At 36.7% G+C, this 25,021-nt stretch overlaps 1 protein-coding gene across 1 annotated transcript in view; it reads right to left on the reverse strand.

The window, feature by feature from the left end:
• Positions 1–25,021, reverse strand: part of LOC118558589 (CUB and sushi domain-containing protein 3-like) — a gene marked incomplete at its 3' end in the record, with an annotated part of 433,060 nt that overhangs the window by 201,744 nt on the left and 206,295 nt on the right. Inside the window, exon 4 of the mRNA XM_036129041.1 lies at positions 14,742–14,939. Coding sequence (XP_035984934.1) covers positions 14,742–14,939 — 198 coding nt within the window. The remainder of the gene's footprint in view (positions 1–14,741; positions 14,940–25,021) is intronic.

Raw genomic sequence — 25,021 nt, forward strand, 5'->3', positions numbered from 1 at the left:
ACAGAGCACTTAGTGGTGAAATGGTGCTTATTGCTCCTTTAAACACACTCATTTACCTCTCTTTTTGAGTTTCCTGTTCCTCTTCAGGATACAAACATGTCATCTTCTGTTGTCATCTGTTAAGGCTTAAGAAAACTGCACCTCTCTCGGTCACTAATGTTATCATTCAGCGTTTAATTGCATGCCTTTGTTACAAAACAGATGCATGGACCTTATCTGTAATAGCATAGAACCTTGTATCTCCTTGGGCTTATAAACAACTGTTTTCAATACATGTAAGAAGTATGCAGAGTTGTCCTAGTACCCAAGTAAAACTATGGCATATACTTTTGAGCCTGTAAGTCAATAAAGCTCCAGTATCTCCTATATAGCTACAGCATACATAGTGTCATCTCAACCTAAATTATGCTGTCACAGATTTCTTTGGACATGTGAAAAGCCTGCCACAAAGCTTTCTGTGGGCACTAAGTGTGTCATATGCATTTAGTATTTCCTAAATATGCTCAGGGTGTCCCCAGAAAGTAGTCAATGCAGACAGACGATGTATGTTTGAGGCACACTTGTATTCTGAAAAACAAAACAAAAACAAAAAAAAACAAAAAAAAAAGGATGCTTTCGTTATGCAGTTTCCACAAAAAAAAGAAAAAAGAAAAAAATAAAGAATAATAATCCAAAGTATCCTGATTATCCTGATTATTGTTCTTCTAAAATAGAAATACATTATTTTATATATTGGTTGTGTTTTGTCTGTGACATGATTATGATATAAGATAAACTTTTAAGCAGTGCAGCAGGTTTGAAGGAATATTGGATCTTGTTTCAACGTGCATGCGCCCGTTCTCTTTTCCGACGCCTGAACTATGATGAAGCGTATTATAGTGCCTGATGTTCCTTTTCAAACTATTGGAGCTTTACAGGCTTGGCATTTGGGTTAAACATACTGGCAGTGATACATTCAGAGGTTTTACACTTGTAATATGCTCTGGGCCTACATGTTGAATGAAGGTTCCTGCTGTGTAATGCTTTTGGTTTGATCTATCAACTTAATGTGATGCCTTAATAAGGGACTGATAGTTCGGTGCTTCTCGTGGATACTCTGAAACCAGGGAGTTTAACCTCACATCAGCATTAGGCAGTAAATTGTTGTCATAACTGTTACAAATAAGTACAAGTACAAGTAAATAAGGGGAAAAAATGAGAGGGAAATAAATAAAATAGACTTAATTTATATTTAAAAAGGAAGAAAATAAATATTCTACTGTTTTAACATAAAACCACATTTTATGGCACCCATTTTTCATCACTTCATTAGATTTTTAGTGAAACAATCCATAAATTAATCCATTGTAATAGTGGAGCCAAGACAAATTTTCAGTTCTAAGCTAGAAGTAGCTTTCTCTACATCAAACTATAATGTTTCTTTTGATGAATGCATGCCTCTGCTAGGAGCTTTTTCAGATCCAGGATCAGCAGCATCCTACGCTTTATTATGCAGACAAAATGTTTGCATGATAAGATTGTTATATCAAAAAAACACAAGAACAATTCCACTGTTAATGAAGAATAAATAAGAATAAATAAAAATTCCATTGGCTAGATAAAGACTGCCAGATTCAGCAAACGTAACTGTCACAAGATGACAGTCTAATAATAGTTGAAAAAGCAGCAAGGTTCTTGTACTAGGCTAAGACACAGCAGCATGTCAAACCTGAAGGCAAACAGAAGTGGTATTATTATTAGTAAATCCAAATTAGACATTTGAAACTGTTACAAAAAAGTAAAAAATAAATAAAAATAAAAAAAGAAGATGAAGATAGACTGATATCCAAACAGAAATTCAGGCTTTGAAAAACTATTTGAAGACAAAAAACAGACATCGCAGCGCTGCCTGTCACAGACTTTTCTCAGTAGTACCCTGACCTGATCCCTATTAAAAATTTATGGGGCACTTGAAAAGAAAGAAAGCCGAGAATTCATTGCAGTAAGTTCTGCGGATCATTGTCAAATCCTGTTGGGATAACATGGACTATCAGGTCTGAACAATCCAGTAGAGTCCCGGTCAGCTCTAGTGCGTTCTGACATTCAAATCACACATCCCTGAAGGATCCAACTTTACATTCGCATCTAAGGCTTCTCGCACCCACCGTGCATTCACAAAAATTAAATCAGAACAAAAACAAGCCAAGATGTTTGTGAAACATAAACTGAATAAAACCTTTTGCAGACATTTAGGCACAGCAGCTAAATTTGTCTCTTTTTACTTACACCATTATCTTCCTCGTATAAGCTAATTTATTTTTATTTTCTTACCTTTAAACAATGGTGTATTTATTATCCATGCTTGCTTCCTTCTGTTCCAGCTGTCTTAAGGTTAAAGACTTTGTCCACCCTGGAAAGATTCTCAGGGCAAGGCCACCAGAAAAGCAAACAATGCACAAATAATTTGAAGGTCATTTTACAATCTTTAATGACTGAAAATTATGGATATAGGTATAAACAGGCCCGACCTTGTTCAAAATAGTTGTTTGAAATGGGTAGTTTAGATTCTAAGAGAGTTTGGGGGAAAAAAATACTTTGGGAATATAATAGAAAATGCCATGGGAAATTGATTTGAGCAGCTCTAAAAGGCAAATTTGCTTAGAATCAACATATTTTCATTGTGCATTTTTATTTCTTACATTTTCAATAAGGCTTTTTAGACATAAACAATGAAAGTATTGTGATTAGACACTCATAAGTAAAATGAAAACTCATTATCCAACATTGGTTATCCACCTTATTATGACACCTGTTAGGGAGTGGAATATCTTAGGCAGCAATTGGAAATTTTGCCCTGAGAGTCGATGTGTTAGAGCAAGGAAAAATTGGCAAGCGTAAAAATATGTGATGACTTGGTCAGAGCATCACCAAAAGTGCAGCACTTGTGAGGTGTCCCTGGTTTGCAATGGTCAGTCTCAATTAAATTAAAATTGGTCTGAGGAATAAGACATGTTGACAGATGAGCTGCTGCTTTTGCACTGGAAAAGAAATTAATGTTAGTTCGGACACAGGTTGTCAGAATATACAGTGTACTGCAGTTTGTTGCACATGGGCATGGTCACAGATCAGTCTGTGTGGAAATGATGTTCCCTGATGGCCTTTTACAGCAGAATGGTTCATCCTGACAAATGCAAAATTGGCCTGACAAGCATTCTAATCAAACACACATGCACATAATGTAATTCTTGCATATGTATATGAAGTTTCATATTCTGGGGCACTTTTTTTTAAAGATCACAGGACAGTTACTGGTTACTGATCCATGATGCATAGAGGTGAGTTTGCATTGGTTTATCCTGAAATGACCTGAAATCAGTTTAAAAGTCAAGTCTACAGTCTTTGTGTCTCGGGCTTTTTTGTTTCTGAGAAGAACAATAAACAAAATAGAAATAGGTTGATCTAAACCATTTTATCCTTGATGTAATTTGTATCATTAAGCCACCTCATGACTAAATCCACAGCAATATCATAATATCTTGTGGAATTATCACCACAGTCCTTCTCAATGCTATCATACAAGTAAGGAAAATGGCTGCCCACATCAAGATCTCTGGGGCCTAAGCAGTAGTACAGTAGTGATCTGAGTTTTAAGAAAACTTTGGAGGTAAACAAATAGAAAGGTGTTTTTAAGTTAATATCATTGGTCAGTGATTTGTACTGCAACAACCAGAAATCCATGTCAAAAATAAAGTAGTTTTCTACAAACCATCTGTTAAAATATATGATCAGTTCATCATTGTCAAATGAATAGGGCATTCACCTACAACAGCCATTGGTCATGGAGGTCACAGATTACAGTTAATAGAACGCAGATATTTTTTTTTTTTTTTTTGCCTTTTGAATATGGATTAAATCCTGAATATTATATTCATAAATATTGCATGATAATTTAAGCACAGCATGTAATGTAAAGAGACAAGATTAATGAATCACATATTCACAGAGGAAAACAGAAAGAGAGAAAGCACATTACTGGTGCCATAGCTAAAAGCACTGCATCTCCAGGCATTTGATTGCATGACTGAATAATTGATCGAAAGCTATTACGGTTGGTATGAATGCCTCTAGGTGTCAGCACGCACAACCGCAAACAGTATACAACTCAAGTCTGTATCTGTGTATGTGTGTGTGTGTGGGTGTGTGTGTGTGTGTGTGATGTGTAATTGACAAGGGGTGTAAATAGTCGCGGATGTGTGTTTCTGAGTTGGTGTGAACAAATTAGTAGCTTAGCTCCTCTTAGCCTCCCTGACAGAAAGACAGGGACATTACTAATCCAGCACTGACAAGTTGCCATTTGCTTCTTTTCGCTTTCAGCCCTCTCCCTCCCTTCTTCCTTCCTCCTCTAGCCCCAAAATTACAGTTTACTGCTTCACTATTGCCGGGCAATATTTTAGTGCAACACGACATGGTACTGACATTTTTTGGTGGGGTTTTGTTGTGCACGAACAGATCACATCTAAAAAGGAAAAACAAATCAATCTTACGGTTTTGTCATTGAATTCAAAGCAAAACTTCATTTTTTTTTTTTCAAAAAACTATTTTCCATTGTCTGTCATACAAGCTTTATCTTTTATGATAAGGTCAAAAACATAACTGATGACTGTTATAACTACAATTATGCAGTATGCATCTCATCAAGGCAATTAGTACTCGTCTTCTGTTTATATGAGTTTTTAATGTCTTTATGTATTTAACTATTGTATTTACAATTAAAAGATGTTCTGTGTGATACATCTGTGCCAACTCAGGCCTTCATATGATGTGCAACTAGGGATGAATGATACAACCCTAGAGTTTTATTTCTTGTAACAATGATACAATCTAGTAACATTTGATGTTAATGTTCCTAGCTATCTAGAATAGCATGTAACTAAGGAACCTGATGCTATAAAATCAGTCCTACAAGGATTGAACCGCAATTAAATATATTTGGTGGGGGTGCATGTGTGGTAGATAAGTTTAATAGAAATCAGTGGCAGGTTGGGTTTGCTGGAGTTAACATTACATAATGGTTTTAAAAGATGACACTGGAGTTTACTCAAAGTTGCATCACAGGTCATCAAAATGTCAGGTCAATACATACTAGTTTGATTTCAGTACAATAAAAGCTACGTTTACATGAAAATGCTCAATAGCATTTCCAGTTTTGGGTAAAGCACTCAACGTCCTACACCAACATCTACATTGGTGTAGGGTTGTGTTTCAGGAGCTGGGCTTTGCCTCTTAGCTCCAGTCTAAGGAACTCTGAATGCTGCAGCAAGCAAGAGATTTTGGAGAACCCAATGCTTCCAACTTTGCAGGAACAGCTCAGGGATGGCCCCTTCCTATTCCAACTTGACTGTGCAGCAGTGCACAAAGCAACGTCCATGCAGACATGGATAAAAGAGTTTGTTGAGGATGACCTTGACTGGCTGGCCCAGAGTCCTGACCTCAACCAGATCGAACACCTTTGGGATGAATTACAGCTGAGACTGAGAGCCAGGCCTTCTCAACCAACACCCGCATATGACCATACAAATGTGCTTCTGGAAGGATTGTCAAAAAATCCCGTAAACACACACACACAAACCATGTGGACAGATTTCCCAGAAGAGTCGCAACTGTTATATTGGCAAAGGGTAGAACAACGTCATATCGAACCCTATGGACTAAGAAGGGGATGTCAGTTAAATGAATTAGCAAGTCAAGGCTGGTGACTGAATAGTTGGTAATTTAGTTGATGCTGTACATTGATTTTATAATTATAACTTAGCCATAGAAAGACTGAAACTGCTTTCAGGTTTATGTAAGTTTTATGTAGAAGACTTAAAGATGTTATTTCATATTTGAAAAATACATCATGGATCAGTATTTAAAGTTGTCTCTGTGTGGTTTAAGCATCTTTGCATTACATAAAGAAAACATTATGTTTACTAGTAAGAAAAAAGGTTTGAACTACAACTTGATAAGTTTTATATCTTCTAAACTGCCCAAGTGATGGTGCCATTTGTCAATACCTTCTAGAAGAAATGATTAGGCTTCACTTTTTCATCTTGTTAAAAAAAAAACACCATCAGGGGATAGAGTAGTTTGCTAGTAGTTTTAAGGTTGCAGGTTTGATTCCAGCTTTTCCCTGTCAAATGTCAATGTGCCCCTGGGCAAGGCACTTAACCTCAACTTGCCTACCAATCTTCCCATCTGTGTATATCTATGTGTGCGGATTAGTGAGTGTGAATGGGTAAATGTGATGTCAAGCACTTTGAGTGGTCTATAAGTAGGAAAGCACTATATAAAATCCATACAGTCCATTTACCATACAGTGATGTAAAAACAATTTGTCTCATAAAAAAAACTAATATATCAGAAAAAGAACATCAAATCTACAGTCACACATGGTAGTGATTGTAAAATGGTGTTGGGCTTATTAAATTCTACAATTAGAAAATCCTCTAGAAGAATGCCCATCCATCAGTTTAATTTGAGGTGCATAGCCATGTTATTTGACTTTTTTAAAATGTATATGTCAGTAGCTCACTCTGGTTGTAGACAAAGTTTTTATGAAATATTATCACATCCTTCTGTCGTATTAGTTATTTTGGTGTTTTATGCTTTGTTTTTGCTCAGTTTGTTAGTAAATAAAGCCTTTCGTGTTTATTTATGATTTTAACGGAAGTTCGTACTGCACATGTGCAGTTGGGGTTAAAACAAGGACGCGGCTAATGGTTATTAGCATCTCCCAGCGAAACAATGAAGAATGGTCCAAGATCCCGTGAAAAAAAGCATGATGAGTGTGATTCCAAGAGGAAAAAGACAGGAATGTCGCTGGGAATCCAGTATGACCTTTGGTGTTCATTGAAGCAGACGTTAAACCTGCCAGGCCCAGATGTGACCACAGAGTTGATTAACGTAAGTAAATGTTCTGATATGAGGCTCCTAAAGTTACTGTAGATTGGTTTATTCAATTAATAACGTTTGGTTATTGATCATGCCGAGCAGCCGCTTCACTGCAAAGCATTGCAGAGGGTTAGGCTGATTTATAAATTAAGCAAACTGGCATTATGATAGTTCTGCGATACTGTCGCTAGATGTTGCCATGTCTGTTTATATTTGTTAATCACGCCCAAAAGCAAGTTATCTTTCAGCTCAAAAAGGACAATCAAAACACTATGAAGATGGTGGCTTGGTGTAAATAAACTAATTGTATCATGATCAAATGGTTTTTGCTATTTTTTATAAGCATATTACATGCTATATACTTTAAACTCAGGTGTACTTTGGTTGTGTATTAGGGTAATTATCCAGAATGAATGATGATTGGCTTAAAAAAAAAAGGTTTTAAAGTGGCAAAAACAAAGTGTGTATTCAAATCACATGGAAATGATGTGGCATAACCATAAGTAGTGTGTTTATACACTATTTAAGGTCACAAATGTGGCAAAATTAAAACAATTCTACAAAGAAAAGTGTGTCAAAATTCATCCACAGTGACGTAAAAGACTCTTAGCAATTCATTGCTAATGCTTGATGGTTGTTGCTGCTGCTAAGCGTGACACAATCAATCATTAGCTTTTTTTTCTCTTTTTTTTCCTCAGGGCTACAACTCCTGCTGACTGCTGTAACTTTTAGCTAGAGTACAGCAGTCCTTCTCTGGTTTATCTAATTGTATTTTAAAAAAGGAATTGGATTACTAAAGAGAAAACAGGGCAAATTCAATACTGTGAATCAATCTGCAGACCCTATCTAAAAGTGATGATGTTTAGAGTGCCTTCTCCTTTGTGTTGAAGTCCTTCCTCTCAATGACTAACACCAGGTTCCTTCTCAGCTCTCCAACCAGAATGCACTTAGAAGGAGCAGGAAAGTTCAGATCTGTAATTAATGCATGGTTTCTGCCAGTGGCAGGTTAAATGTGTCAGTTATATAGGATCCTCTGAAGTTAATTAAAAGCAGTTATATATGCATACAAACATTGTATACAAACGTATACAAATGTATACAAACATTTTTCATTATTATTTCATCTAGACTGGTTACTGTTTTTTTGCTTGTTTTTTTTAAGCCAAGAAAAACTACTTAAACTTTGACTTTTTGCCCCATGACTTATCCAAATAATTGTAGCATAAATTGATAGTGGCATTTGTTTGGTGCCTGAGGTCTGAAAAATAAAAAGTCTTTACAAAAGCGGTTTGAATGCTTGCAGAAAAAAAAAATCAAGAAAAGTTCAGGAGTAAACTTAAATGTTGAAGCATTGTAAGAAAACAGACAGCACAGCAAAATGTGATGCAAATTAGAGGCTTTTATTAATTGCCACAAGTGACAGGGAAAAAAAACGAGTTTCCCTGGATGCACTAAAGCTTCTGTTTGATATAGGCTTTTCTTTACCTGCAAGATCAGTAAACCAGTAATGTTATAGTTTTGGTCTTAGTGGGCATCTATAACAGCAGTTTATAGAAATGTTAAACTTGGCTCAAACTTAGTTTATATTACAGATATAGTATCAAAGAGCTCTTTTAGGGTGGTGGTCAATTTAAAAAGTATGCAAGTCAAATCAATGTTTTTAGAAGAGGTTCTCAAGCTATATGTTATGAAGGTTGATTTGAAATATAGAATGTTAATATTTGCTATAGTAGTTGCTATTCATATCACATTTTATGGTAATTAAAAATGTGAATTATTATTTCCTGATTGCAAAAGAGTGTCAACATATCTGGTGAGGTTAGGTAAGGTATGGGATTAGTAATAAAATACTTGTGTCTGGAGTGTTTAGCCAGTCCTTATGAAATTATTACATTTTCTAAGGAACATTTCCAAAGTCACCAATATGGAAATGAGTCAAAGAGAATTTGAAATTATCTAAAGGCAACATAAGAGTTTGGAGAAAGGACAAATGTCTTATAATCTTCATTTTACCTCCGTATTTATTTGTGTGGGTACTTCTGCAGCAACATAAAGAAAACAGCAATGTTGTTAATTCCACTGCTCCTCAGAGTAATGTGTATGTGTTTTTGCTGCTGATTTAAATGAGCTTGCAGTGACATAACTTGTAAACTGCATGAGGAGAAAGGGGACGTTGAAAAACTGTTTATTGGTAAAGATAAAGAAATGTAATCTAAAACATAGCTCCAATAATTCCAAGAGTGTGGCTGAATCAAGAAAAGTAGAAGGAAGTGCACGAAGTGTAACACTCTATTTAACGTCACACTGTGGAATATCCATCACTTAATTCTTGCAGAACGAATATTTAAAACTCACACCAAACATAAGGCATGCTTGTCTTTAATGTTGATCGCTTTCTCATTTAGGTTTCTGAATGGTTCATGTCATTGTATCTAAGACATTGGAAACCTTACATCATACTCTTGCGTTTTGTAGCATACCATTCTCTAGTCCAGTCATTGTGATCCTTTTTCTTTCCATTTCAGAAACAACAGATAAAACAAACCTGCTGTGGCGCCATGGGAATGCCGGCACAGAGACCACGTCAGAATTGCTGAAACATATCAAATGTGTATTTCCGTGTGCTGAACAGCTTACTTGCTAATGAATTAACACGTTTGATGCTGCAACTAGAACAGGAACAGATGTTTGTTTACTCTACTGTCTATGTAAAGACTGACTCTGCACCGGCTCCCTGGTAATCTTGGTATACATCTGAGAGTACGTAAATGTAGTTTTTTTATTGACTCTTTAGAGAATATGTAAAGCAATTTTAAACACATCTCGTCCTTATAAAGCCCTTAAATATCAAGCTCCAATGTATATTTCAACTCTTTTTGTCATAAGGATGCTGACTGGCTAGGCGGTCTCCTCCTTGTCTCCAGAAGCAGTATCTCATGAGTTGGGCCAAGGCACAACTGTTTCCAATCATCACCCTCCATGAATAAGCTCTACATTTGCTCAACGCCAGCTCTTCAGATTCAGTGAAACACTTAGAAAATACAAGATTAGTACAATCACAAAAAGTTTTAAACACTTTTAGCAAACTCGGAGGCCAGGACTGTCTTCAGATCCAGTTCTGCCAGCTCTTAAGCCCTGATCTGCTGCTAACAAGCTTCATCTCCATCTACTCCTACTTCAATTATCATCTTGTGTTCTCGCCGTCCTTTAAACCAAAAATCTTGACCAGTGAACATCCCATTATAGATGAAACACAAAACTCTGCTCTGCTTGTACATACATGGGGGCTGCAAAATACTTTATACTTATAATATGTTATAACTTAGAATTTTCTTAAAAGCTTTGACTAGTGGAATGTTTACTTTTACTCTTTTTACTCTACATAACATCCAGTACTAACAAACCTACTGAGACATTGCCCAGTTGCCATGGGAATCTAGATAACTATTATTCATGAATTCCACAAACGTGGCTATGAGAAGTCCTATTTAAAGTTTGTCATAAACTTAAAGAAAAAAAACTCTGGGGTCTCATTTAGAAAGCTTGCGTATGCACAAAATGGGGCCTGAAACTTGCGTACGTCACTTTCCACGCAAAAGTTGGGATCTATCAAAAAAAAAAAAAAAAAAAAACTCAACAGGAAAATATGCAATCCTCACGTCAACTCTGTCCCATGCATATATGTTCATTTTCAAGACGGGGGAAATTGCTGACGCAGATGGTGAAGTAGTGAATTACAGCCAAACTACTTGATGATTCCTCTCAGACGCTCAATTTGATTCCATATCAACTTATGACTTCATCATAAGCATTCAAAACCACTGCTCTATTCATGCTTGCTCTGGTGTTACAACTACACATAAGCACCGTTCAAATAAATAAAAGAATACCTATAAGCCGTCTAAATTCTGAAATAAAAGTCTGCACAACATTTCATCTGAGTTTTCTACCATTCCATTCCTCCCCCTGATGATCACCAGGGTGAGATTAACGGACAAAACTGTGATTAGGTCAAATGCCATGCATTGACTCTGCTGGAAGACCTGCAAATGGAGGACTTAGAAGGGAACGCGGTTTTCTGACCAATGATGATGACAGATCAATATGTCGCTTTAGACTCCAAGCATTGCATTCTGCTATAACCTACAGGGGACAGTGGCTACAACGCCCCAGTTTCTGGGTCCAAACAGAGCACCGAGAAGGTGCACACTTAGCTGAGCTTCCACAACCCATCAGCTTTCTAAACAGCTTTTTTTTTTAATTATTATTATTTATTGTTTTTTTTTTTTGTTTTTTTTTGGGGGGGGGTCTTTATCGTCTGGGGGAGACCACTCATTCCTCATGGTCACCCTCCATCCTCAGATTATCGGTCTGAAAGCACAGCCTCAGAGGAGTTTCAACATGGTGTTTAAAACTGGTATCAATTTAACTTTTTGCCAAGCTATTTTAATGTGGGCAACATATGTGCTTTTACCTCTGATTTACATATTTAATAAACTCCTCTGTGTGTGTTTTTTTTCACAGTTTCTTAGTTTTTGCCCCTGTGGTTGATATTTTACCATGATAGAAAAAAAAAAAAAACGATCAGCTGACTCATTATAATCCACATTAACATTCATGAGGTGCTTTGCATTGACCATTTATGGTTGAATCTGGGCGTGTAGAGGGCAGAACATGAGACAGAACCAGGTACGCAAACGTTCAGGTACAGCTGTGATCTAGAAAGGGAAATTGCATGCTGGTTTAGTAAATCTGAATATTTTTTGCCGTAAGCCATTTTTTTCCTTGGCGTACGTACTCTTTCTGTATGGATTCCATGCTAATTTTTATAAATGAGACCCCTGGTCTGTTAAGGCTAAAAGGATTGTGGGGACTAGTGCCTATCTCTAGTGGTCATTGGGTGAGATTTGGGGTTCAACCTGGACCATTTAATTGACATTATTTTTTTTCTTAATTTGCAATAATGTAATATTTTTATAATATTATTATGAATATTACTTTTCAAATTATGATTACCATTACCATTTCATTATTTTCATTTAGCAAGTAGTGTTGGGTTATATGTTTGGATACATTTATTTCTCTTCATTGCCCATTAGAGATGTTTCAGACTATATGTGCATTCGAATAAACTAATTGGAAAAAAAAAGTGAGCAAAAGAAAACGCTCAATGCACAAAATATGAAATGAGCAACCTAGCATCAATGCATTAGCTCACAGCTTCACATGATAACAACAGCTAAGCAGTGAGCATCCCTTTACTCCTCCCCCTGAGTGAGAGGGCTAAGCTCTGCCAGCAACACCACTGGAGATTAGGTCTTAGCCAGTGAACCACTGCTGCGTTTTTCTCTGAAAGAATCACTCACAAGACCCGGGGTAATAAGACAATAACAGTTTATGATGTGGCTGCTCATACTTGTTGAGTCTCACAATGAAGTTGCTGAACCTTCATCTTGGTTCATTTTGAGAAGAAAATGCTTAGATAATGTCCATCCAGAAAATGTAGCTACATCTCCTAGTAAACTGAATTTATGTCATAGTTTAACATCTTTGGTTAGGAATGCTAAAAAACTGTTGTTGCCCCCATTTCCTTACAGCAAAAACAAACCTCTTAATTACTCCTCTATTTTGTCTCTAACAGTAGCTTGCTGTGCTCTGAGTTCCTTCTGGTTGTTTTCTTACAGATACTTATTTACATGAATTAGATTTGTTAAAACTGATTAAGCTGAATCTTACCTGAACTTGACTGAAACCTTTAGTAGGATAACATAACTCCAATTCCACATCAACCTTCCCTTTGAATAAGGGCATGCATTTTTTCTCTCTGATGAAATGGGGAAGTAAAAACAACAAAGTAACTAAGATATAATCAACTGAACTGAAGCTCCAACATAAAAACTTAAGTGTTTATTTAAAAGGTTCTTCTGCTTTTATATGAATAAAACAAACCTCATGTTTAAAGCTCGCTGTATCAACACACGTCTATATCTTATGTGCCTTCTGGCATTAATATTATCACCAAATTTGCATCCACCTACACAGCATACATTTGCATCCCACAGAGCACAGGAACTCTACTTTGGGATGAAACAAAGTAATGTATATAAATCTAAAAATAAAGATTACCATATGATGTATTTCACATCTCTCATATCTCAGGCCTCTCTCCCACACACATCTTTTGATCGGGGAGGTGAGGGATGAAAGAAACAACACACATTCACACTACCTCTCTGCGACTTCTTGGGATGTCTGTCATCCTTGAAACATTCACATGCGTACACATGGTGTCTGTCTGTCTTCCTGTCACCTTCACATTTACATACACATATATATAGATATATACACACACATATATTCATATACACATAAATTCACATATGTATACAAAGAGTTTTATTCTAAAACCGCTCACTTTTGCTCTAAAAATTTTGGAGGTAGTCGTGAAAAAATTAGGGAACCCTTTAAAATTCGGTGTGCTTTTCAAAAATATTTGCATGTACAGATAGGTAATGTTAATTTTAACAATTTTAAAACAAAATCAAACAATTACAAAGTGATTTTCATAAACAACTAAAGTTGACAAAATCACCTTTTAACTGTTTTTTTGCTCATTTGTAATGACAAATGTGATTTCTGATTTATTCTGAAGGAATAAATTAGGGATTACATTTTTAAAAAATGTATTTCACATAAGGCGAACATAATTAGAATATCCTTACTCTGCATTTTTAAGGAGTTCCACTCTGTTTAAACCAAGAGGACTGAATTTGGCATGCTCCTACATTGTAAACTGAAAGTGAACACGATCTAAATAGTCGTCTGAGAGCTCCAGCAGAACATTGTAGTGATTTATCAGTCTGGTAAGGGGTATGAAAGAGGTCTCGCTTCACTGTACAGAAAATAGTCTACGAGTGAAAGAGAAGTCTTTAAAAACCCTGAAATTGTGTTATTATAACACATACAGCAGGGTTCTTGATATTGTTGATATGAAAGTGCAGGCCTCTCCTATCAGAACAAGACAAATTTTAGTGGCAAGTGTGTGAGAAGAAAACCTTTGCACGCTTAGGAAAAGCATCAAGGCCAGACAGAAGTATGTCAGAAAGAACATAAACCAGAATTTCTGGAATAATGTTCAGAAAGTTCTTAATAATGTTCTTTGGGGACAGTGTAAACTTTATTTTTGTGCAAAAGAACAAAGAACTTTTTTGGCATAAACCAAATAGAGCTTTCCAGGAGAAGAACTTCCTTCCAGCTGTGAAGCGTGGGTGTGACACAATGAATCCACAATGAATCCTTCAATGTTTCACAGGGACCGTGAGGAAAATTTTAAACCTTTTTTTTGTAAAAAGGTTTAAAGCTGAACTATTTTTGGTGATTTAGTTACATGAGAATCACCAAACTCTCCTTTCTTTTTTAGAAGAAACTGGGAAGTGCTTACTGGAGTCCTTTTAACCAATGGGTGTAGGACTTGCTACCTTATTCCTTAGAATATGCACTGTTGTTTATATCATTTGTTTAATGAGTACAACCAATTAAGACTTTACATTCATTTTTGACAATTTCTTGCCTAAGAATTTATTTGTTACTGAGTTACCTAATTTTTTCATGCGACTGTATACACGTTGACCATTTTTGGTAGCCACCTATTTTCACAACTGCAAATCAATACATTGTATGCACTTACTTCTTTTTTTCTTTTCTTTTTTTTTGAATTTCTGGCACCATTGTGCTTTTTTATTTTACGTCAGTAGAGAGCAGGTTTTAGAATGAAAAAAAACTCTTCATGTTTCATGCACATGAAAAAAAACAAGTTATTTTATGCGTACCTCGACATATAGGAGCAGGGAAATCCCAGACTGCGATGTTTGCTGCATTGGTTATGCACGTGAGCGTGGCGTGGCCATCTAGGACGTAACCAGGAACACAGCTGTATTGCACCCGGTCTCCTACAGCGAAACGGCCGCCACTACTTAGCACAGCTTTTGGTGGAACACCTGGATTTCCACAAGATGTACTGTGTAGTTCTGTAAAAGAAAGACAATACAGTTGATTATTTTTTTTAAATGTGTTAAGACTCAGTGTTACCAAAATAAGAATGGCAGGTTAGAAATGTAGCTCCTTTTCCCCCCCTTAGAAACAGAACGAATATTTACTTAAACCACAGGCCTCTCCTCACGATTCACCTGCATTCTTGTGCACCTGGTACAAATTTCTCTTCTGTAATTAATTTTCCATTTGCTGGTTGATAATTGCTCGTTACAAAATCAAACATTCGGTATGGCTCTGCAAGATAGCCTTTCCTTTTTGTGAGTTATGTTTCAAAATGCAAAAAAAAAAAAAAGGAAGAAACTGAGTTGGCAAATTATTGAAACCTATTGAAAACTACTTTTAAAGAGGCTGTAGATCAGCAGTTTTGAAATTTACATTAAGAGTTGTATTAATGCATTCAGCAAGGAAGAGTTCAAGCCAAATAAGGTTAAAAAATAAAACAACCGGACTTCTATCCTGAAGCTGAAGACATTTTGCTTCCCTTCCAGGAAGCTTTATCAATTCAAAATGTCTGGAATATTGTGGAGTTCCAAGCTTTACTTTTTAACCTTTTTTTGATTGATCATGACCTGGATGACTGAGAATCTTCACCAACATACAGCAAGAAAGACGTTCACTTAGTTAGTCATGCTTTGTCTTTTTGCTCTGCTGTAGCATTTGTTTCTCCTTTTCATTTAAAGATATAGCCTATGCACTGAGCCTAGGCTATATTTTTGTTGTACTGGACATACATTTTATTTGTTGAACTATCTTTGTAGCCAGGGTTTCTCTTGAAGATCTATTTAAACTAAAGACAACATTTTACCAGGATATGATGTGAAAATGATCGGAAAGTCCATGCTTGTCTTATCAGAAGGAGAGCACACAAGTTTGACTTTCATGGCAGGTGTGCAAGAAGAACATATTTTCTTGCTGAGAAAATCATGAAGGCCAGACTCCCATTCAATACACCCAATTTGAAATTTATGTTGTGAAGTTATGAAATCTGGAAACCTTCAAAACTCAAAATGTTATCTGTGAGCATGTTGTAGCTGTAAAACAAACATTTGATTGAAATAAAATTGCCAAAACTACCTCAGACAAGAGAAGCAAAAGTATTAATGATTTTTTTCCCCCCCTCTAGATCCATTTTCAGTTCGTATCCAAAATCACAACCACTGTGCTCATATAAACAACCACATACACAGACGCAAAGACGAATTGCGAGTGGGTGAAGAAGTATTACAAGTCATAAACCAGGACTTAGATGAGAGCACAGGGAGCAACTCCGGTCTTATAGTTTGAACTTGATTGATACAACTATGAAACTATTCAGACAGATAGAAGGCTGGGGAGGGTTGGAGCCGCGACTGCACAGATTGGGTGAGGGGGAGGCGAAAACACTGAGAGAAAGATGGGAGTGGGGGGGGGGGCTTTTGGAGGAGCTGGGACAAAGAGGGTATACCCAGCATGATAGATAGAACTATGAAACTACAAGGATAGATGGAGTTAATAAGGTAAAAAGGGAGGAAGCTGAAATAAAAGTGAACAGAATGGACAGAATTGAACGGATTTTGCTCACTGGGCTTCTAAATGAAACTTGGAGGGAAAGGTCAAAGTGCAAGTTTATCAATTTCTTACTAGAAACGCAAAAAATGAAAGAATTTTGCTCATGGTAAGTGTAATTTTATTTCACTGTAACACATTTTTTTTGCCTTCATCGTAGGCTTTAATGGATCTCTCACTAATTTGTAACATTCTAAAGTTTAATGGAAAAGGGAATTCTTTGGACATGTATTTTCCAATCAGTTTATCAAAACACACCAGTTAACAGTTTGTTTATCGCCTGCATAGAGCCGCTCAGTGTATTAAACTCTGTGTCACATATAAAATAGTTCAATGTAAAGACTTAATGATGACGAGAAGTTTGTAGTGTTTGACCACATAGTCGGTTGTAAAAATTGAGTTCTGATATTACAGTCAGGCAGTCTTGTAGACAGCTCAAAATATGACCAAAGTCGTACTTAGACATTTTAACTGATTTTTGAGCTCATTTTACCACATAAAATCGGTCAGTAAGCACAACCGTAATCATATATAAGGCGCACCGGATTATAAGGCACACCATGAATTTTTGATTTCAGGATCTTAAGTGTGCCTTTTAATCTGAAAAGTGTGGTAGAAATTTTCTCTGAGAATGTTTGCTTTCCAGTGTTGTGTTTCTTATATTTACATGAATGTTTATAAAATATTTCAATCAGTTAAACTTATAGCATAGATAACATGAAAAGTTAATTTAACAATAAAGTTAACAAATTTAAATTAAACAAGTTTTAAATGCCTATCATAAAAAAACATGCAAATTCGAAAAAACTTTATCCTAATTCAGTAGATTTTTCTAGTTGCTTGCAGACAAAGGTTCCTTCATGTCTGAGTGGCTTTTCAGACCACGTCTGGACAAGACCTGTTTAACTGTGGATGATGACACTTTACCTGTTCAACTAGCATCATTACAAGGGATTTTTTTCTTTTGCTGTTATAAGCACATCTTCATCTACATCTGCATCAAAGCCCACACAAATTTTTTCTTCTTTATGAACGGCATTATGGCTGGACATTCCCATCCCATTTAGACTTGCATATAATGGTTTCAACAAATGAATGTTGCACCTTCGGGCATCAGGAAATTTTCTTCTTTATATTTAGTAATCCTGAAGTTAAAACATGAAATAGCTAGTCTGACATAATGTCCCACAGTGAGAAATGAAGATTGTAAATTTGCATGCTCAACACTGTTCTGACCAATGACCTTAGTAATACAGCTAATTGCTAAAGTATAGAATTTAAGATCACCCTTTTCCTAACATCATCTCAACAAGCTTATTAAAATAAGACCGTAAAACTTTGCCAATGTATATCTCTGAAGATGGAAACAAAAAAAAAGACATGCATGTCCCTGTATGCCCTACAGACATTCTGGAAGCATTTGCTGGGAAGTTGTACTTTTTTCTTAGTCCACACAGAGCAAAAATAGCCAGAAGCAAACCGTTTTGCTAAAGACCCTCAGAGAAATCCCTCCAATCACCACCCTCCTTATCTCCACACACACAGTGACAGAGAAACATACACTGATGAGACACACTTGGTTACAAGCACATGGGTACACACATTCACACAAACACAACCAGGGTCATCCATCACTGCGGCCATCCCCTGTGTTGTATTGTGATTGGATGTCAGGTTGGCCTAGTGTCGCGACCTGTTGGCCTATCGATTTAGCAAGTCAGCACGGCCCCACTCAGTGTCAGAATGTTTGTTCTTCAGTATCCTATCAGGCACACATTTACTTTCACCAACACACACACTTACTCACAAGCAAAGACAAATTCCTATTTGTAGAGAAATGTGCTATTGGCAACATAAACCCATTTTAGCCACTTCGCTTACAGCCTGCGTTCCATCATCTTCATAATAAACTTTTCCTGTATTTTCTGCCTCATTTGACCCCCCCATTCGCTTTCCTTCAAGCTTTTTTCCCGCAGGAGAAAAATCACCAATTTACTCCAACACCTGGGAAGGATACAATCAGCATTCATTCCCAAGTTCAACGACACTGTATCAGTTGTGGATATTTATAGACTCTGGGCCAAATCAGCAGTGATAGAAGCTTGGTATCCAGGTGGACGCAATCGTCGCTGCACAGTGTATACAGCACAAAGCCTGAAGTTTAGCATTTTATGACCACATGCTCCAAAAGTGACAGCAGCAGAATCTAATTGATTAAAAGAGTCCATGCTATCTGCTAGCTCTTGCAATGTCCCAAATTACAGGGATGTCTGCTGTTATCGTGGACACATTGCAAACTTGAGAGACAGATGAAGTTTGGACTCACTAATTAACTATGGCTTGGACGCCCCTAAAAGACACAAAAAGTTGGAGGGCAACCTGTATTCATGCATTTACAGTATATAAAGTGCATTAAAAATAAGTGTGGAATAATATTGTGAGAAGAATTCAAACCCCCTCAAAGTAGATAGCGCCAATTAGACATTTCAAACAATAATCCGTGTTTGGTCAATCACTCAACACTGTCAGTCAGATTTACAGAAAAAAAAAAATCTCTCTGTTGAAGCTCCGTAGTCAGTTTATAAGAAGTATATGAAAAGATCTTTAAACTGATTAGCTTTGTTAACCTTGCAATTTCTCAATAATAATTTAGCCCATTAGGTGTCCATGTTAGCTGTTGAAGCATTTTATTTATGTTGCAGTGTTGCTAAGTAACATTAACACCCTGTTCCTATTGTCCTTATGAGCTGAGGTTGGCATTCCACTTTATAGCTTCTGATTTGACAGGTAGATATAGGGCTGTTTCACACATTTAAATACATATTTAAATGCTGAATTGGATATGATTAAAACGTTTTCCACTTGAACGAGCTGGGTGCATATTTTAGGACAGTAGTTTGAATAGTGTTTACTTCGTGACAAAGCCAGTATGAATGGCAAAAGGGCAGAGAATATATACATTCCAGTTTTTAAAATGCTCAAAAATATCTACTTACTGTCAGGATGCAGCTTGTAGGCTGCAAGCTAAATCTCACTTCCTCTCTCTCTTCCCTGCGCAGCCTGATTGGTTCCACCTGTCAGGCTGTAATTATCACTGATTCGTTTCCACCTGTTGTCACCTCTATATATACTCACCTCATTCTGTTCTTGCTGCCGGTCCGTAGTGTTCACCTTCTGCTCCGTTTCAGACACTATCCTGTGTCAGGTCAGTTTTATTCAGTCAGCCAGAAGATTTTGCTCCAGTTTTGTTTTTTGTTCAGGTAACCACAAGACTTTTCTTCAGCTTTATTTTTGTTCAGTCACTGCCAGAGACTCTGCTTCAGCTCTGTTCCAGCTCACCTTCGGCCAGAGACCTCATTTCAGCCCAGTCTCAGCCTGAAACACTGTTCCAGCTAAGTCACAGCCAGAGACTTCATTCCAACTCAGCCCGCAGTTTGGTTTGGCTGGTTCCGGTGTTCCGCCGTGGTCTCAGTCTTTGGCTCCTGTGCTCAGTCCTGGTTTCAAGTTCTCGGCTGTTGGGTTCCGTCTCGGTGCTGTGTCCGGGTTCATCCCAGAAAAATACCATGACACTTACTCCAGAATAGACCCAGTATAACTGGGATTTTGTGGCCTCTATTTTCCAGATTAATCAGAAGATTATCATCTATAACAAATAATCCATGCAAATGTGCTACGAGGAGAATGTGTTAGGCGTTAGTGTTAAGTTATCCTCCCCTAACTTATAAACCTGGTAATATGAAGAGATCTTAAAATATTTTTTTAATTTATATTAAATCACTAAAAGAAAATATAAAATTCACTATCAAACCTATGTTATCTATTTATGTCTGTAAATATGTTTTTTTTTGTCAAATCAGTTTTTCTATCCAGGCAATTGTAGCTTCTAATTGAAATAGTTCTGTCCAAAAAGTTTTCCATTTCCTTAAGTAAATATCAGTTCAAATTATTCAACCATGCCTTTACTGGTAGAGAGGAATGGAGCAGCTGTCAATGCCATTCTGTGGAAACATCTTCGTCCTTATGTGGATTTTTTTTTTTTTTTTTTTTTTTTTTTGTATAGATCTGTTCATCTGTCCATGGTCTGATTTTTGCAACTAAGTAGGTTGTACCTGACATCCGACTATTACAATTATTGCGCGCTTTATCTCCCATTAACTGCTGGACTGAATATGTATATCATAATATATCCTGATGGCAACCTTTAGGTAAAATAAAACATAGGGAAAAAAATCTGGAAGATAACTGGACTTTAATTTACTCAGGTACCCTATCACTCCCACCCAGACAGCCATGGTACAATTTACACACTCGATGTGGAATTAACTTTGAAAGTCACACTTGGCTAATATTGGGGTCCACCATAGCCTGAGGGAAAGTCAGATGTCATCTCTTCCTACTGCATTGGTGGTTTAGCAGGTTAATTCTCTGCTTTTTGCAAACAGAATTCAAACACAGCACATGTACATGTCCGATTTTGATGCAAGAAAAATGTTTGAGTCTCCTCACAATGTCTGTTGCTCACATCCTCCCTCCATGTCCTCCTGATGTAAAGATGTAGTCATTCCTGGTACATACATCCCTCTTACCCTTTTTCTTTCTCTTACTGTGAGAATCCCAAAGTTTAATTACAATACTTTATTTAGTGTCCAATGGGGGATACTCTTTTCCATAGTTTATTGCAATCTGCCCTCTTTTATTTATTTTTCTCATACTCACACTTCTTTTAAGCCAGTTCCTCTTTATCTTCCTATCTATTTATCTCCACCTCTCTTTCTATTTTCCACTCTCTCCCCAGTTCACCATAACCATGATTTCAGTCTCAGTTGTTTCATTACAAGCTGCTGCTTTTATGGGCCATCTGTAGAACTATCTACATTTGTCATTTACGCAGATGCACTCACACACACAAAATGCACAGTGGTGCACACAAACCTGCATGCAAGGGAAACTCCGCCAGTTACTATATCTCACACCCTCTCCGTTTGCCTTTTATGTCTCCCAAGATTAGCAATTAATGTGGAGTTCATGTTAAAGAAGAGATGTGAATGAGGGGGGAAAAAATAAGAAGGGTACCAAAAAGAGTGGAGCAGCACATAAAAAACATAATTCCCACACATTTTTTTATAATTGTTTAACCCCAGACTCTAATTTGGATGGGTGGATGGAGAGATGAACGAACGATAAGATGTACTGGCAGAAAACAGAAAGATGCACAAATAGATGTATGGCTGAACATGCGGATTCATGGAAATTTAGATGGATGGACAGGTGGAAAAATTAAGACATTGATAGACGGATGAACAGAGATGAAATGTGGCTGAATGGACATTTGAATATATCGACAATCACATGGATGCACATGTAACAGACAACAGATTTTATCTTATTCATATTTTTCTCCCTTTATTTCTAGACCTAAAAACCCATTTGAATTATACCAGTCACCCTTCCAGACTGTGTAGGAAACCTGTGGCGAGAATAAAATGCTAGAGGGAAGAGGTGAAAATACTTCCTTGATTTTTAGGGCTTTAGTGAGACGGATGATGTGGCAAAACAGAAATGAAGAGGGGGAGTGAAGGACAGTGAAGACAGAGAGCAAGAAGAAAAAAAGGAAGGAGTGGAAAAGAACAGGAGGGATGATTCATTGAACCTGGAGGTTTTACAACTCGGTCAGCAGTACTTTTCATATAAAAGCTGAGCTGAGTTTTATACATGAACAGAGCAGGCATCGAAATGCTTGAATACACGGCACAAATCTGAGCAAGGAGCAATATATATACATTTTCAGCGACAGAAACTAAAGGAATATTTCTTGAGAAATTTATTTCATGACATCTGTAAAGTGGAAGATTTATGAAAAGTATTATAGAACAAGTTCAGCAACAAATAAAGAGGCTTGGGGACACTCAGATCTATAAAAGGTTTGACCTGTTGTCATTTTACTGTTCATTTAGCTTTATTTAATACTTTATCTATACAGTTGTGAAGGACTTTTTCTTTTTAAATCAAGTCAATGACATAGTATTGCATTTATATGCATACATATTTTCCCTCTAGCATTTGGTCAAATATAAATTGGCAAGTTTCAAGTTGACACTTCACTTTTAGTGACAATCAACAAGATAATTCTAGTTAGAAATTTGATCACTGTTCCTATCAGAATGAGTAAGGATTAAGGAGATTGCTTAGTATGTTTAGAAACTGCTTAGGATGAAACAATGGTAAAGGGTATCATGAACTGTAAACTGCAGGAGTACCGGTGGTTAGTTTTACACCAGCGTGGATTAAGAAGACACTGATCGAGAAAGGGTGTAAAAAAAAAAAAAAAGTTCCCTACCTGGGGTGGACCTTTTGCTCAGGTGTGAATACACTCAAGCAAACCCTGGTCCAAACTAAACAACCATACCGAGACCCACTTTTTGAGGTAATCTAGGTCCACTTCCAAAAAGACTCTGAGGCTCATGACTTCCAGTCCTAATACAAAAAAACATAATGTATGTCTGTTTTTGGATTTAACGGTCCACCGTTGCTGGACATTTGGAAATCATTAGCCTTTAGTGTTATTAATGCTACTACTTCATGGATGCTACAGCCAATGATCCATCGACAGACCTGGAGCAATTAGACACTGTGCCTCCTCGATATTTAGGCTGATGCACACATAACTCAACTACTAGCACAAGGATGTGGTCGTGTTCGACATGTTTATAGGGGAAACAAAGGAGATAGGGCTTAAGTGGTCTCCTGAACAATGCTGGATTACAGTGAAAAATCTTTGTCAAAGTTATTTTAAGGCATAAGATGCAGTAAACAAAAACATGACTGTTAGGTTAATTGGATTCTCTAAATTGTCCTTAGATGTGAGTGTGTGTGTGTGTGAATGGTTGTTTGTCCTGTCTGTCTATGTGTTGCCCTGCGACAGACTGGCGACCTGTCCAGGGTGTACCCCACCTCTCGCCCGGTGAACGCTGGAGATAGACATCAGCAACCCCTGCGACCCCATGAGGGATTAAGCGGGTCAGAAAATGGATGGATGGATGGATGGATGGATGGATGGTAGATGCCTTAAACAAGAGTGGGAGTTCATGAGTTGAGAAAAATAAACGTCTCTGGTTTGTTGAACACAAAAGAACTAGTAGAAAAGAGTCAAAATGATACTGCAGCTGTAATAAAGGCACAAATGTGCACATGAGGAATGCAGAACGGCAAACTTTGTTTTATTAAATTTCGGAGTCTGTGCTACGCCTTGTCACTTTGGTCCAATTGGAGCAACGATTGCCACATGCATGGCTCTGCTAGAAGTCACTGTTTACTTTCGAAATGTACAATGTGAAAGCACCAAATAAAAAATGGGTCTGCCTTTAGTCAGGATCAAAGTGCTTTCCAGGTTAGAATACATCCTTAAATTTAAGAGTTACTGAACTATAAATACACAAGGGCCAAAGTGTTTAAATACATTAACCAATCTAGAAAAAAAAGTACCGATTTAGTGTCTGCATTAAGACCTTACCTTGATATAAAATAGCCATGCTTTCAGCCTAAGGGAGTCATTTAGAAAGCTGGTGATCGTCTTTTAACCTTGTTATTGTCAAAGAAGTTGTTTTTTTATATATCAGAATTTCCATTAGTTTTGACGCTAAAACCAATTTTATTTTCTGTTCAGCCAAGTGAATAATCTCCAACAGAAGCAATTAATATGAGCATAACAATTAATGTTAGTTGACACATGAAGCTTAAATGCCTCATAAAGTCATAAAAGTACTAAATACAATACATAGGCTTACTAAATAAAATCAGTATGTTAATTTAAATTGAAACAGATTTTTTATACTTTAAGATTAACCTTACTATAAAACTACAATTATGCTTTTTACAACACATTTGCAGTTTTCTTTATTGAATCTAAAATACCATTGTAGTTGTGTGGCAAAACAGTTATAATTACATTTTTTCTAATGTAATCCAAATTATGCAAATTGCAATACCTAATCCCATTAGATATGTACAAAGGAACAATGAAAAAAGTAATTTCAAAGAGAATACACTTTTGAAATAAATACAAAGGAGACAAATAACACTGAAGTTCACAATGTGATAGTATTGTGTAGCTACTTATAAAATAAAGACCACTTTCATCTAAAATTTACAAGAAACATTTTTCCTTTCACCACTGGAGGCCCATGAACTGATTAGTAATAATTGTTCAGAAGGACCAACACCAAAATAACAGCTATGAAGCAGAATTGGAGAAGGATTTTGTTTTGGAGAAGGATTTTGCATCACTGCAGCACATGCAACATATTTAGAAACTTTAACTCTATCTTACTAAATTAAGATCTGATCCATTTGTGGTTTAGGGAAATATGTTGTTGTTTTTTTTCAAACACTGAATAGTTTGGATTAGGGATCAACATATTTTTATGATTATATCAGTTGGGGTACATCTACAAAACTGCTTCAAATTTGTTGCACTGTATTTAAAAAGTACAGATCTGTCATCAAATAATTGGAG

This window comes from Fundulus heteroclitus, unplaced genomic scaffold (genome assembly GCF_011125445.2).
Source record: "Fundulus heteroclitus isolate FHET01 unplaced genomic scaffold, MU-UCD_Fhet_4.1 scaffold_131, whole genome shotgun sequence".
Classification (NCBI taxonomy): Eukaryota; Metazoa; Chordata; class Actinopteri; order Cyprinodontiformes; family Fundulidae; genus Fundulus; species Fundulus heteroclitus.